Below are 14,055 nucleotides of genomic sequence, written 5' to 3' on the forward strand. Positions count from 1 at the left end.
GTGAACCCTGTCAATTATTGACACGGTGCCTTCAGGTGCCCACTGCCTGGCATCCCTATGCTCTGGCACAGACTTTTCATTTTCACATAAAGCTTTATTATAGTAAAAAAAATAAGTTATTTGTCCTAACTACGTCTGCATATCTACATCCGCTCGTGTGTGGCACTACTTGTTGGTCTCTGACTCTTTTTTTTCCTTTTAAACCAATTGCATTGAATCGGCTTGTAATGTATCCTCTTTCAGAGGTGCTCAGAAAACCGCGTCCCTTGTATTCTCTGCAAAGCAAATGTCACCGGCTTGTATAGGGCCAGGCCTATCTCGGCACAATGGCCACAGAGAGCCAACACACATAAACACACAGCTCGGGTCGTGCAGACATGGCAGGAGCATATCGATCCGCATGAGAATGTGTAGATGAGGTTTGCTTCCATGTAAGGCCAAAACTTGGCCTTTCATGTGCCTCTGTCTTTCTTCATCTTGTCTCTGTGCGGGTGTGCAGCGAAATTTAAAACACAATAAATTGGCCTGTAAAAAATAAGTTATATTGTCAGCAAGAAAATGTTGTTTAAAAAAAGTTTGATTTAATTGTTTTTAATAAAAACAAAGCTGAATGTACGGTATAGTATGTAGATTAGAATATCTAAAAACGTCGGATTAAATTCATCCATCCATCCATTTTCCGTAACCTGCTTATCCAGTTAAGGGTCGCAGGGGATTCAATTCAAATTAATAAAAAACAATGATTCCCATAATATGGACTATGATATACCTGATTTATAATAAATACGTAACTCATTGTGTTTGTGGCCCCCTGATGTCAGCCCTGTGTGTCTGCCTCTAAAGTCTATTATGCCCACAGGACTACACGGTTGGACAGCCACACTTCGAGGAATTAGCGTCCCTTTTGTCTCGACACACGTCACACACACGCCGTTGACATTGACTTCACATCAGAGACAGTTTAACTTCTTCGTTTTTGTTTTTTTTTTTCTTTTTCTTTTATTTAACTCGTTCAACCGAGCTCTGGCTCTATTGTGGGGACCCTGGCAGATGCGGGGCCCCTAGCAGGTCCAGGACAGGGAAAAGTCTGAAAGGTTAATCTGTCCCCCCGCAGATGTTGGTTTTGGGAGTCTTGAAGCGTCACCTTTGACATGTCCCCTCATTCAGCGGGGGGTCCAGCAGGACACTGACCGCTGCAAGCTGTCACCTCGGCCGGCTGAGGACGCCCTGTGCTACTGCTCTATTAGGCTAAACGGCCCCTGGCATGGAGGCAGGGGCCGGCTGCTTCAGGTTTGAGGAGTTTGACACTCATGCAGCCTTATGCACTACAACACGAACACGGGGGGGATACCAGTCATGTTATGTGTCATTATGTCATTTCCTCCAGGGCTTTGGATTTTGTGTGTCTGTTTAGTTTATGTGTGCAATTGTATCATTTTTGAGAGTGCCTGTCGACAAAAATAAAAGTTGTTTTATTTGAATAAGTTACATGTTGAAGTTGTATTTTTCAATGTCACTGTGTAAAGGTACATTTGTTAAAGAAATGATTATCAAATGTAGGGATTGATCATGCATGTGTCCATTGCAAAATAGGACAAGCATACACACACACACACACACACACACACACACACACACACACACACACACACACACACACACACACACACACTGCTGGGCTTGGTTCGTTAAGCCTAATGGTTGAACAATAGGCACATCTGCTCATCTTTTTCTATCAACAGAGAAGGTACTACAGTCTTCTTCGTTTGGTTAAACCGCCACATATTCGTCGATGGGGGTGGTGGTGGTGGTGGTGGTGGGGGGTCGGGGTGATGCAGCTGAAGTGGCCTGATAATGAAAAAAGAATGGATTTATGTGTTGTACATGAACACAACTTTATTAGCAGCCCCTTTATCTGCAAATTAAGTCAGTATGCTTTGTTCTTGTGAAGAATGACGTGTGTTTTCTTTGGAAGTTTGCATGTTTTGAATCCCAGACCTCACTAGTTAAAAATCAACTCCAAATGAACCCGGAAGTTTACTTCATTTGCACTTAATAATTTAAGGAGGACTGGAGATAAAGCCTCATTACAGCTATAATGAATGGCACATTTTCTAAATGACAAATGGCAGACAAACTTTAGAATATGCATCCAGTCCATTTCTATAGGTTGACTGTGTAATGATTGTATCAGAGATCTGTCTATTTGTATTTTTTTTTTATATTTCAGTTAAGGCTGGATATGGGTTATAGGGGAGGACGGCTGTGAGCAGGTGGTTTGATACCTCCCTTCCTTAATAAGGTAGCTGACGTCAGAGCTACGGGGCGGTATGTGTGTTTGAGAGAGAGAGAGAGAGAGAGAGAGAGAGAGAGAGAGAGTAAGCGAGGAGATGTGGTAGTTCACAATGCGCATGTGTGGACAGTGATCTGTGCTGCGGTGGAAAAGGGTCTGGAGACACACAACCAGAGAGATGGCGCGGTACCGACCGGAGCGCAAGGACAGCTGGTTGGCGGTGGGGGGGGCTTGAATAGTGAAGAGAATCAGAAAATAAATAATAACAAACGAAAACAACGAAAACAAAAAGAAGCAACAAAAAAAAAAAAAAAAAAAAAAAAAGGGATTTGGGGGGAAAAAGGAGTTTCCATTCTGCAAAAACAACGTCAGAGGTAGGAGATATATATGTGACTATAAGGAGGCAATAAGCAAAAGGAGGCAACCTGCAAAGAGGAGGCGGGGGGTGGAGGTGGAGGTGGCGGGGGGAAGAAAAGCAACAAAAATCAAATTGAACTTTCTTTGGACGCGAGGACTTCTGGACACCGGCTATCTGCGGTCGATCAGATAGATGGTTCGTCCACAGCGCTGCCCGGATCATGAACGCGCAACTGTCGATGGATATTGGCGACCTGCACGGAGTGAGCCATGAGTCCGTGGCCGGTCACGGAGACCTGCTCAGTGGCCACAGTCCGCACGGCCGCCCGAACCACCGGGGTCTAAGCCACCGCGCCATGGGCATGGCGACCCTGCTGGACGGCGGAGACTACCACCCCGGACACCACGGACACCTACACCCCGCCATCAGCATGTGCGAAGCCCCCTGGCATGAGCGCCAGCAGCACTTACACGACCCTAACCCCCCTGCAGCCCTTACCGCCCATCTCCACCGTGTCCGACAAGTTTCCTCCCCATCACCACCACCACCACCACCACCATCCCCATCATCCGCACCATCACCCCCACCAGAGGATCCCCGGGAATGTCAGCGGGAGCTTCACGTTGATGCGTGAGGACCGGAGTCTGGCCCCCATGAACAGCCTGTACCCCGCATATCATCACAAAGACCCGTCGTGCATGGGCCAGAGCCTCTCCCCGCTGTCTGGCTCCGGTCTGGCCAGCATACACACGACCCAGGCCGGCATCCCCCCTACGCCCACCCCGGCGCCGCCATGCCCGGGGAGAAGATGCTCACCCCCAGCGGGTTCGAGGCTCACCACCCGGCCATGCTCGGCAGACACGCGGAGCAGCACATGAGCTCCTCGGCGGGCATGGTACAGATCAACGGCCTCCACCACCACCACCACCCACACGCCCACGCTGGTGCGCAGGGGCACGGCCAGGGGCTGGGGAACAGCCGGGAGCAGGCCTCCGGGCCCGGGCAGCAAGGGGGGCGGCGGCGGCGGCGGTGGTGGTGGTGGTGGTGGTGGTGGAGGAGGAGGAGGGGGGTGGTGGTGGTGTTTCTGGGGGCCAGATGGAGGAGGTGAATACCAAAGAGGTGGCGCAGAGGATCACCACGGAGCTGAAGCGCTACAGCATCCCTCAGGCCATCTTTGCCCAGAGGGTCCTGTGCAGGTCCCAGGGGACCCTGTCCGACCTGCTGAGGAACCCCAAACCCTGGTCCAAGCTCAAGTCCGGCAGAGAGACCTTCCGCCGCATGTGGAAATGGCTGCAGGAGCCTGAGTTCCAACGCATGAGTGCTCTCAGGCTCGCAGGTGAGCGAAGCCTCGGTAAAGCCCCCTTTTTATGCTTTCATCTCCTGAATGTGTTGTTGAGAGAAACGGACGTTAACTCAGCGCAGAGGAGCATTAGTCCTGAATGCTACATTATTGAGCAATGGAAAAACTGATTTTGTAGTTTTTATTAGAACAAAGAGAAAAAAAAACTAAACATGTTCCAGCGGTGTAATGTAAAAACACATCAGGGTAGCATTCAGGACAAATTCCCTGTGCTGTTAATTGTTTAGCAAAATAACATAAAACACAATGTCTCCACATATTATACCTTTATGAAAAAATGCTGGAAGTCAAATGGGTTTTTTTTTTTAGATGCAAACAGGAACTATGGTGCCATCCCTTAGGATTTATGTAGAACTCCAAATGTGAGCGTCATGCCTGGGGGGGGTGAGTTCTGTTGGACTGTCAAACCCAACAACGTACAGACAGTGTGTTTAACAATATGTGAAGAAGATAAAGTTGAAAAAAGTTCCTTACCCAAGCGGATGCTCGTGCTCCAACATGAGTGGCCTGATATCAATACGCGTCCCCCCCTTTTTTTTTTGGGGGTCTCTACACTGATTTTTGGGTTGTGTGAAACAAGTGCTCTTGTCATTTTACCTCAAAGTATCGACCGCTGGACTGTGTGAGTAAGCCGAGCCTTCACCCAGAAATCGTTAGGAATGTTTATTTTGGTGTAAATGCAACCGATCAGCCTTTTTGGTGATGCCCTTGGTGTAAACAGAGAGAGAGAGAGAGAGAGAGAGAGTGTGTGATAAACTAAATTTAAATGTCAAGTAGAGCTGAAGCCATGCATTATTTAGTCAGTGAAATGGGCTTAGCCTTTCACTTTGTTAATATCACAGGCCTTCATTTCAGAATAGCAGAGAGAGAGAGAGAGAGAGAGAGCATGTGTTTATGTTTTGGTCGTAAACTAACCCTGACTTGACTGAGGTTTCTCTAATTAACTGATAGACCTCTGTATTAATGTGTCCCTGAGGTATACACACGAGTCAATTAGGGCGCGCATCGAGGCCCAAATCGCAAGTGCGCGTTCACACGCCCAATGGATTTTTTTTTTTTTTTTTATATATATATATATATATATATATATATATAACGTTTATAGGCCCAATCAATGACCTACAAATGGGCTTTTTTGGCTTTTTGAAAAGTGAGGCTGCGGCCACATGGAAAGTGCGTGATTTTGCTTACGTGTGTGTACGTGCATGCTTGTGCGTGTGCACGTCAGCGTAATCGCAATTGATTACTTTTCAGTTTTCCCATCTGCTGCTGCTCTGTTGTGTGTGTGTGTGTGTGTGTGTGTGTGTGTGTGTGTGTGTGTGTGTGTGTGTGTGTGTGTGTGTGTGTGTGTGTTGGTTGAAGGTGAGATTTTATCACTGACTTTTGCATAAGAGTTTTTTTTTTTTAAAAGCTGGTTTTGTATTTGATCATCACTGATCATTAGTGTGATCAGACTATAATTGATCACTATTGATTCGTATTGATGATGGTTTGGATTTTTTTGAAGGAAGATAAATTCATACTGGCTATACTGGGAAAACAAGCGTCTGCTTGAGTCGTGCTCATTCATTTTTCCTATTCACTTTTCCTTGAGCATGTTTTTTTATCTCAACTTTTTATTAAAAAAAAAAATCCAGAATAAAAATGACAAAGCTTCTCTTGAGCACAAACCTAAAATATGAATTATAGATTTTTTTGGGGGGGGAAAACGCCACCCAAAAAAAATGTTGGGAGATGAGAAATACTTTACAGTTAAAAACTAAATTAATTTGGGGGGGGACAGGCTGAGCTCCGTTGTATCGATCCGTTCGTTGCGAGGTGAACGAGCTATGTGATCGTGTGCTGAAGTAGATGTGATATACTTATTGATTTCAGGCTTCTGAAATTAATCTCGGGCCTTTTCTCCCTTTCCCACGTATTCAATTACCCATCTGAATTTGCTTGACTATAATAAAATAGAACAGAATCGAATATGATAGAAACGGTTTGGAAGTGGGCAGGTGTGATTTGGCACAGGACAGAAATAAATGATTCTGAAACGAAAGATCAATTTAAACTCAGTAAATCAGTTGTAATTGTTGAGACAATGTTGGTGGATTCTTTCATTGTTTCTGCTGCTCTTAAGACATTTTAAGTAACTATTACCTTGCTTACAGATTACAATTAGAATACGCCTTAAAAACCCACGTTAGAGGGTTGAATATTTGCAGCAGAGAGGTCTGTTTGTTGTTCTCCTGCTCTCTGTGAGATTACGAAATGCAGAACTATCGTCACCCTGTGTCTGTAGGCTCCAGTGTGTGCAGTCTGTTTGAGTGTGTGGAGTTATCTCTGTGTTTGTAATGATTAGCCGGGGGGGGGCAGCAGCGGTGTGTGTGTGTGTGTGTGTGTGTGTGTGTGTGTGTGTGTGTGTGTGTGTGTGTGTGTGTGTGTGTGTGTGTGTGTGATTAGCGTGATAACGAGGCCGATGTTATGTCCCTCTGGTCCTGGGAAAGCTACCTCTCTGCCCGGGCCTCCTGTGCCGGGCCCCGGGCCTCTCTGTGGTGGCTCCTGCTGTCTGGCTGGCCTTCACTGCTGCTGATTTATAGCAGCCCTAACACGAGGAGCTCCGGCTCTCTGTTAATATTTACCAGCAGTGGAGACACCCGGCTGCTCCAACTCACAATTATACTCCAGTTTATGGTCATGCGGGTTGGTCGCTGCACTGTACTTTACCACACACACACACATGAGAGGGTGTACATGCTACAAGGTGGGATCAGAAAAAAAATAGCTTCAACTATACTGATTCAATACATGTGTTTATTTTAATATCTTTCTCTAATACATCTTGCTGTTTCCTGCTACTTTATCACACGTGACTATGAAAGACAATGCCACATGTACATCAAAACTAAATGTAAACCTTTATAGTAACTCGAAGTAATATGCCTCTTTAAATGCACTAACAGATGCGTCAGGTAACAAAGCATTGTTGGTCGTTTTTATAAGCTTAAAATGATTTTTTTTGGCAATTTTCTCCATACTTTGTTCGCAATTCTTATGCTTATTATATATTTTTTTTACTGTATTTTGAGGTATTCTATTATACATTACTTTTATTCTTATTATCTGGTTCACATTGCAAAATGAATCAGCACTGGTTGTAAGAATTGCTTTGCGGTCAGAAAATGCCGATCATTCATTTCCCCAGTGATACATTGGGCCTCGCTCCTCCAGCAGCCCACGCCTGCCCCCTCCTGGTCTCTGCTCACCGATCAACATCAATTTGGATGTCTGTACTAGGGCTAAAAAAAAGACAGAAAAAAAAGATAATAGTTTTGCTGTCAAACGGATTTCCAAGTTCCTCTTTCCGATATTAGATGATCTGTAGTTCATGTTTCCACAGTTGTAGTATATATTGCAGCGCAGCGTTGTTTTCAGCACCGCGGACAGCTCATTGTTCCCCTGCTCTCCTCCACAACCAGCGGAGCTCCAGCTCTGGGCCTTAAAGCCACAGAGGTCAATGGGTTCCCTCTGACGAAATGAGAGTTTAATCCCGCTATTATTTCCCATGGACCCTTGCGGATTGCCCAATGAGGAGTAGTGTCTGGAGCAAATGTACCACTGTTTCCAACCTGCAGACTTCTGTACAAAGTCACATCTGACAGATAAACTATAAAAGAGGGGTGATGCTATGAGATTAAAAAGTATCAGCAGCACTTTTGAGTCAAAGATAGGACTTTTGCTAGGCTACAACATCAGAGTCCATATATGGGTATAATTCTTGTTCTATTTAACTCAAATTGAAACAGCTGGTTGGACTAATTACGAAGGTAAACCAGAGAGGAGGAGCATTTATAATCATTCAAATCAGCTGTTGCAACTTGTCGAGATAAGACATTGAATGTTATTTATTTGGCTCTTGATGGTATCTGTTACAGTTAAAATAATGACAATTTAAAACCAATTTTTGGTGGATTGTGGAATTTCTATTTTGTGGTCTTTGCTGAATTGTCATATTAGCAATATAAATAAAGTGGTCTCAAGAGTTATAATTCATCTTGATATAAGCACCTTCTATTTAAAGCTTAACCTGTTTTGGACCTGCATTTATGCAACAAAACAAACTATATCTCGAGTTTAAGTCAAAATGTATTGGAAAATATCAGATATTGGTATTGGCTTTAAATAATCATATGATTGATGAAAACAGACGTTAAGATGGTTTGCGGGTGAACCACAAAGATAATTTCACGGGTTAGTCTGTGGATTTATTCAGGACTTTTTTTAATCCACGGTCAAGGTGTGATGGAGAAAAGATTGTCATGTAGTATTGAGTATATTCTGCCCCTCTCTAACAAACACACTCTCTCTTTCTGTCACTTTCCTTACAGCATGTAAGCGTAAGGAACAAGACCACGGCAGGAGCGAGCGGGGAAGCGTTTCCAAGAAGCCGCGGCTGGTGTTCACAGATGTGCAGCGGCGGACGCTCCACGCCATCTTCAAGGAGAACAAGCGTCCATCCAAAGAGCTGCAGATCACCATCGCCCAGCAGCTGGGCCTCGAGCTGGCCACAGTCAGCAACTTCTTCATGAACGCACGCCGCCGGAGCCTGGATAAGTGGGTGGACGACGGCTCCGGTCACCCGCCCAACTCTGGCCCCAACGCCTGCATCAAAGCCTGAAGACGGACTGATTTGACCAACTCATGGACTGACTCAACCTCGGTGGAAAAGCTTTAAAACTTGAGAGAAAAACAAAGAGAAACTTAAAAAGACATTGAAGCAACGTTTTGCCCTTAAACCTGTACTATATTGATATTTATAGTATCCAAAGATGAAAAGACGAACCAAAGACTTCTTGTTTGACCTGCTTTGAAAAGTTTGTTTCAGCAACACATTTAAGTGTAACATACTGCAAAAAGACTATAGTTTTACCCCCCCGCCCTCCACACATACTCACTGTCACTGGTCTCTAGCTTTACTACAACCCCCCACACCTCCCGACCCAGTATCAATCTATCATTCGCCATCCTTATCTTTAATCTGATTGGTTGGTTTTAATGATGGGTACCTAAATGGAGGTTTAATCAGCCTATTCACAGTCTGATCTGCAGCTGTCCACACCCTTGAAAAACAGCCAGAATGTGGAGCTCCAGTGGGATTGGCCAATCAACTTTAAAGACAAAAAATCCTACAGGAGCGACTGGATTGTTGTGCAACTTTGTTTGGATCGGTGTCGGTGGACTGTCTGTCTATCTGTCTGTCCAGCTGTCTGTCCCTCTATCAAGCATTCCAGACAGACGGGGAAATGCCCATGCATGCGTAGACTGCTAACCCAACAAAAAAACACAACCCTGAACCAAACCAAAAAAACAAAAACCTAACCTCAACCCACATGGTAGTGCTTTCCTCAAACGTGCTGAAGCGTTGAATGATTCAAACAAGAGAAACCAAAGCCTCCTACAGCCTCCTACACCCTGAAGCCTCTCATGCAGCTTAGAAATAACAAACCACTTCAGAACCTGCTATGAAGTAATTTGACCAAAGAGTATATTTTGTAGCTGATCATGTTAAGAGTATTTTTACCTCATTTCCTCCCTCACCTTCTGAGACAGACTGTTAGTTAGGCGCCACAAAGAAGAGAATTTCACCGCAAATGGAAACACTATATGACACAACCCTGAAAATTAACTATTGATATTTGCCTTATAGATGCCTTCTTAAATCAAACTAAATATTAGGGTCATATCACTCTAGAGGATGTTCCTGCAAATGCTCATTGTGAGGATTAATCATCACAGATGCATCCTTTCCTGTAAGTCTGTTTAGCTAATGCCTACAGATTTAGCTCACGCTAATGTGTTCAATTACCAGCAGCTGGAAAACAAAGACTAATGCATTCAGTAGTGTGTTTTTCTCTGCAAAGGCGGAAAAAAACAAAAGATTCTGGCCCTCACGCTCTCTGTGTGGTTGTGACACATTGAAGGAGACAGGCGGCCTCTGATGTTTTTTATCGTTTTTTCAGGACAAACTGTGTCACCACTCTAATAATAAGCGTTCAGCCTCGCTCCGTCGTCCCTGTGTGCTTCATGCGTATTTGATTTTATCGCCTCATCAAAGATGTCGGGTGGAGGGGATGATATCAATGATCAAATCACTTTCAGGCACTTACACAGCAATGTCACCTCGTCACCTGAATACCAAAGCACCCCACCCTCCTCTTTGCCAATCCCCAGACAGACACCCCCTCTCCCTCTCCTCCCTCCCATCCTGCCTCCACTCTCCCGGTACGCTATGCATTTCAGCACTAGGAGGAAAGCACTACACGGGGCTGGCCCAGGGCAGCGCATCATTAAATATATTGAGCCGGTCCCCTTTGCCGTCATCCTCCTCATGGCCAGGGTTAGCAGCTCTACATTCATCAGAACAAGAAGGAGAGGCGAGACGGGAGCTGCCTCTTCACCACTGAAAGAAAAAACCAAAAATGACGACAAGAAACAAAAAATGTGTCGAGACCTGCTTCTGTTTTATAGTGTGAACCAAAGATGCTACCTCACTCAAGTTCCATACGTGATTTCTATCACTTTGATGATACCAAAGATAACCAAAGATTTTTTCTCATTGCACGGCCTCTATGAGTGGTGTTTAAAGATGTTGTATGTCTCTCCCCCCCCCCCCCACCTCTCTCTCTCTCTCTCTCTCTCTCTCTCTCTCTCTCTCTCTTCCTTTCTTCTCCCCTTTCTCCCCCTCCCACCTGCGCTCAACCCATGCACCCCTGCTATGCTTGCTCTTGCTTCATCTGTGCTCTGATTACAGCTCCATAGATAGTCATGCTGATGTAGCTATAGGCAGATATGCTGATGCAGCCATAGATACACACAAGAGGCCATGCAGGTGCCTGTGGGGTACCAGTGAACCTGCTAGCAATGTGATCCTCCGTTCTTTGTGCATGGTAGCACTATCAAAGTATTCATTTCTATCATGAAATGTAAAAGGTGACATTGTGGCTTTATAAAAAAAAATACCGTTTTAGTTCGGTTCATGATTCATTTCAAAATAATCTATGTGAATTTGACAGAGTACCCCGGCTGGAGTGTCTTTTTTTTCAGCTTTTTTTTCTACTCTGCCCTGCCTCTTTGTGTGTATCTATAGGTCGCTAATATTGATCCACCATATAGGTCAGACGTCTTGACATGAACGTAGACAGACAAGCTGACATGGGCAGATTTGTTGACTCAACTATAGGCAGACAGTTCCTGAAAGTAGAAGCAGACGTGTTGCAATCTTTCTAAAACTCCCAGGACGAGTGCCTTGCTTGAACCAAAGTGTTAAACCGCTGTTGACCTCTCACCTTTGACTCTGTGAATACCTCAGCCTGTAGAAGGGCCACTACTGAAGAAACAAGGAAAACGTATTTTTTTTTTTTTTAAATCACACCGTGGTGCTTTCGCCAGCGCAACCATGCAATGAAAACATACCAAAGGAATTTCTCTTGTCCACTTCTACAGATTAAACCAAAGGTCTTTGTTTCTCCTCCTCTGCCCCCTTCTTCTCCTCCATCCCTCCTTTTCCCAACCTTCCTTGTCTCTCTGCTGTGTGTAGGAAGGTTCAGCACTCTGGCCGTGCATGTCTTTACCAATGTCTCTGAATACCTCATAGTAATAATTCCTTTGAGTTCTGCATTGAGATGTCTATCTGTGAGTAAGGCAGAACTCCACTCGTGTGGTAACTGTTATTGTTAATTCAAAAAGCTGTATGATTATCTATTTTAAAGCTGTTGGGTTTTTTTCGGCAGAAGTGCTCTGTTTCGAGTCACGGAGGACGAGTTTCAGGGTTGATGTATGAAACTTAAGGGATGGAGGGAGAGGCATATTTTTTATCAGACATTGGGTTATGCCAATATTATGATGGTAGACTATTGCTTTTACAGGGTAAAACCAACTGCTGTGATATTGTGTTCATGTTTTCCCTTTTCTCTACTTCTGTGTTGTGATTTTAATTTAATTGCATTTTGTAATGGTTAACCACTGCTTTAATTTATGCATTTGTAGAAACTCTAGATTTGTATATAGTAGTTTTTTTGAAAAAAAAAAAGAAGAAGACAGTTTTATGTTACAGCCTTATTTCCCACGCTTAGATATAAAAAAAGGAGTAGTTTGTATTCTTCTTCAGCTAAATCCTAGCCGGCATTTCAATGTGTGTTTTAAACACTGCCAGAAACCCAAACAGTTGATTTGCCAATGCAGACAAAGTTAAACAGGAGCTACTTTGTTGAACAGCTGGCAAAAAGCAGTGTGTACGTGTGTGTGTTTTTTCTATTCTTTTGACTTTTTAAAAAAACGGTTATTTTATGGGTATTACTGCACATCCAAAGATTTTTAAAACAAACCAAAAATTGGAAAAAAATATGTATAATGTTGAAAAAGCACTGGCATTTGTGAGGTAGACTTGTTGAGTTTTGATTTGCCATTCGCACGGGTATAGAATGTAGGAGGCGTAGGGCTATGTAGACAAGCTTACTCTACCATGTGGGGAATCTCCTTTTCAATGTACAATCTGAAGCATTTGAAACGAGGACTGCAAGTCCCGCTCACTTTGCTGTCTCATGCACAGAGTGAGGTGGAGTGTGGGCTGGGCAGCCGGTCTGCCAGGGGCTGTGCCGCGGAGCTGGGTCTGTTTTTATTGCCGTGGCACTGCCGCCTCGCTCCATCTAGTATCTGTTCTTTTGGTACGTACTCGTGTAATGACTATGAGCAAAGTCTAATAAAACTGCAAAGAACCTTACCAAGGAATCAGTGTGTGAGTGTGTATGGGGACGATTCACCTGCTCATTTCTGTTTTCTGTCCGTGTGAGTGAGTGTGTGTGCAACTCAAATGTCAAGTACTGCTGAGGTTTTGTGTGTGTGTGTGTGTGTGTGTGTGTGTGTGTGTGTGTGTGTGTGTGTGTGTGTGTGTGTGTGTGTGTGTGTGTGTGTGTTAGTTTTTTTCTCCACTTCGTGTCCATCCATTGTTACAACCTGTATGTACTGCTGGTGTGTATGCATGCACGTGACTGATTGGTGCATATCCCAACAGTGGGTTTGACTCCCCCTGGTTGTCAGAGGCCTTACTGTTAGTACTGCTTCCTCTCTGTCATGCAGACAGCACAATATCAGCATGCTATGCAGTCATTATGTCATAGAATGGAGAATGTGAACGTTTTCCACCAAAGTATACAGGTGCTTACATAACCGTTATAAAAGCCTGAGTTACAGAGGGAATGGATAATCCATATTTTTTCCCCCATTTTCACATTGGCTGTTATTTATTTTGTCCACAAGGGGTTCCCATATGATGGGTAGCTTGGCTACAAGTCTCATAACAATACTGCGGCGCCGAAGACAATCATCTGGATCTCTAACGCTGGGGAACTAGTTTATCACCCGCAGAGGGGTGTCCTCCAGCTATTCATATACAAAGATGCTTGAAGGGTTTTGATAAACAAGCATATTTGTTGTCATAGACATTTAGGAATAGATAACAGTAGTAGTTCATCTTGCACTTGCATTTCAAAATGAAATCTCATTGCTCTCGTCAGCCTTGTGCTCTTGTCAACCTTGATCTCTTTCTTTTGAGCCTCCTTCTCAACTCACAATGCTTCTTCAGTTTTCAGTGTGTGTGCGTGTGCATGCGTGAGTGCCTGAGTGTGTGCACGTGTGTGCAAAGAGAGGCAATGCTGTCAGTGTTGTTCTCAGATGTATAACTCCATGTCTCATGACTTGATTTGTCATTGCTGTTTCCCAGGCTTTGCTACTGCTTTCTCAGTGCCGTGCAATATCATCTGTTGTGATTGCTAAGCAAATGAAAAAAAGAAAAAAAAAAGAAAGAAAATTGAGAAGCAAGTGATGATGTCATCCAGCTTTTTTCAGTGTTCAAAATGTTTCAACATTTCTGTAGTCACAAAAAGTAGAAAATAAACTGTTGGTATTTCCAGCTTCTGAATCCTGGCTCTTGTTATTATTATTATTATTGTATTATGGTCGCTTTGTGTTTTGTCTTTTTTGGCTCAGACAGGCAAATTGAAT

At 44.1% G+C, this 14,055-nt stretch overlaps 1 protein-coding gene across 1 annotated transcript; it reads left to right on the plus strand.

The window, feature by feature from the left end:
- The first annotated feature begins 2,764 nt into the window (after positions 1-2,764).
- onecut1 (one cut homeobox 1) lies at positions 2,765-13,959 on the plus strand. Its single transcript, XM_054617584.1, is given in 5 exon segments — positions 2,765-3,089; positions 3,091-3,413; positions 3,416-3,659; positions 3,719-3,987; positions 8,385-13,959. Coding segments are annotated over 5 exon segments (1,344 nt in total). The 5' UTR covers positions 2,765-2,871; the 3' UTR covers positions 8,675-13,959.
- The last annotated feature ends 96 nt before the right edge of the window (positions 13,960-14,055 follow it).

Source organism: Anoplopoma fimbria, chromosome 2, assembly GCF_027596085.1.
Source record: "Anoplopoma fimbria isolate UVic2021 breed Golden Eagle Sablefish chromosome 2, Afim_UVic_2022, whole genome shotgun sequence".
Classification (NCBI taxonomy): domain Eukaryota; kingdom Metazoa; phylum Chordata; class Actinopteri; order Perciformes; family Anoplopomatidae; genus Anoplopoma; species Anoplopoma fimbria.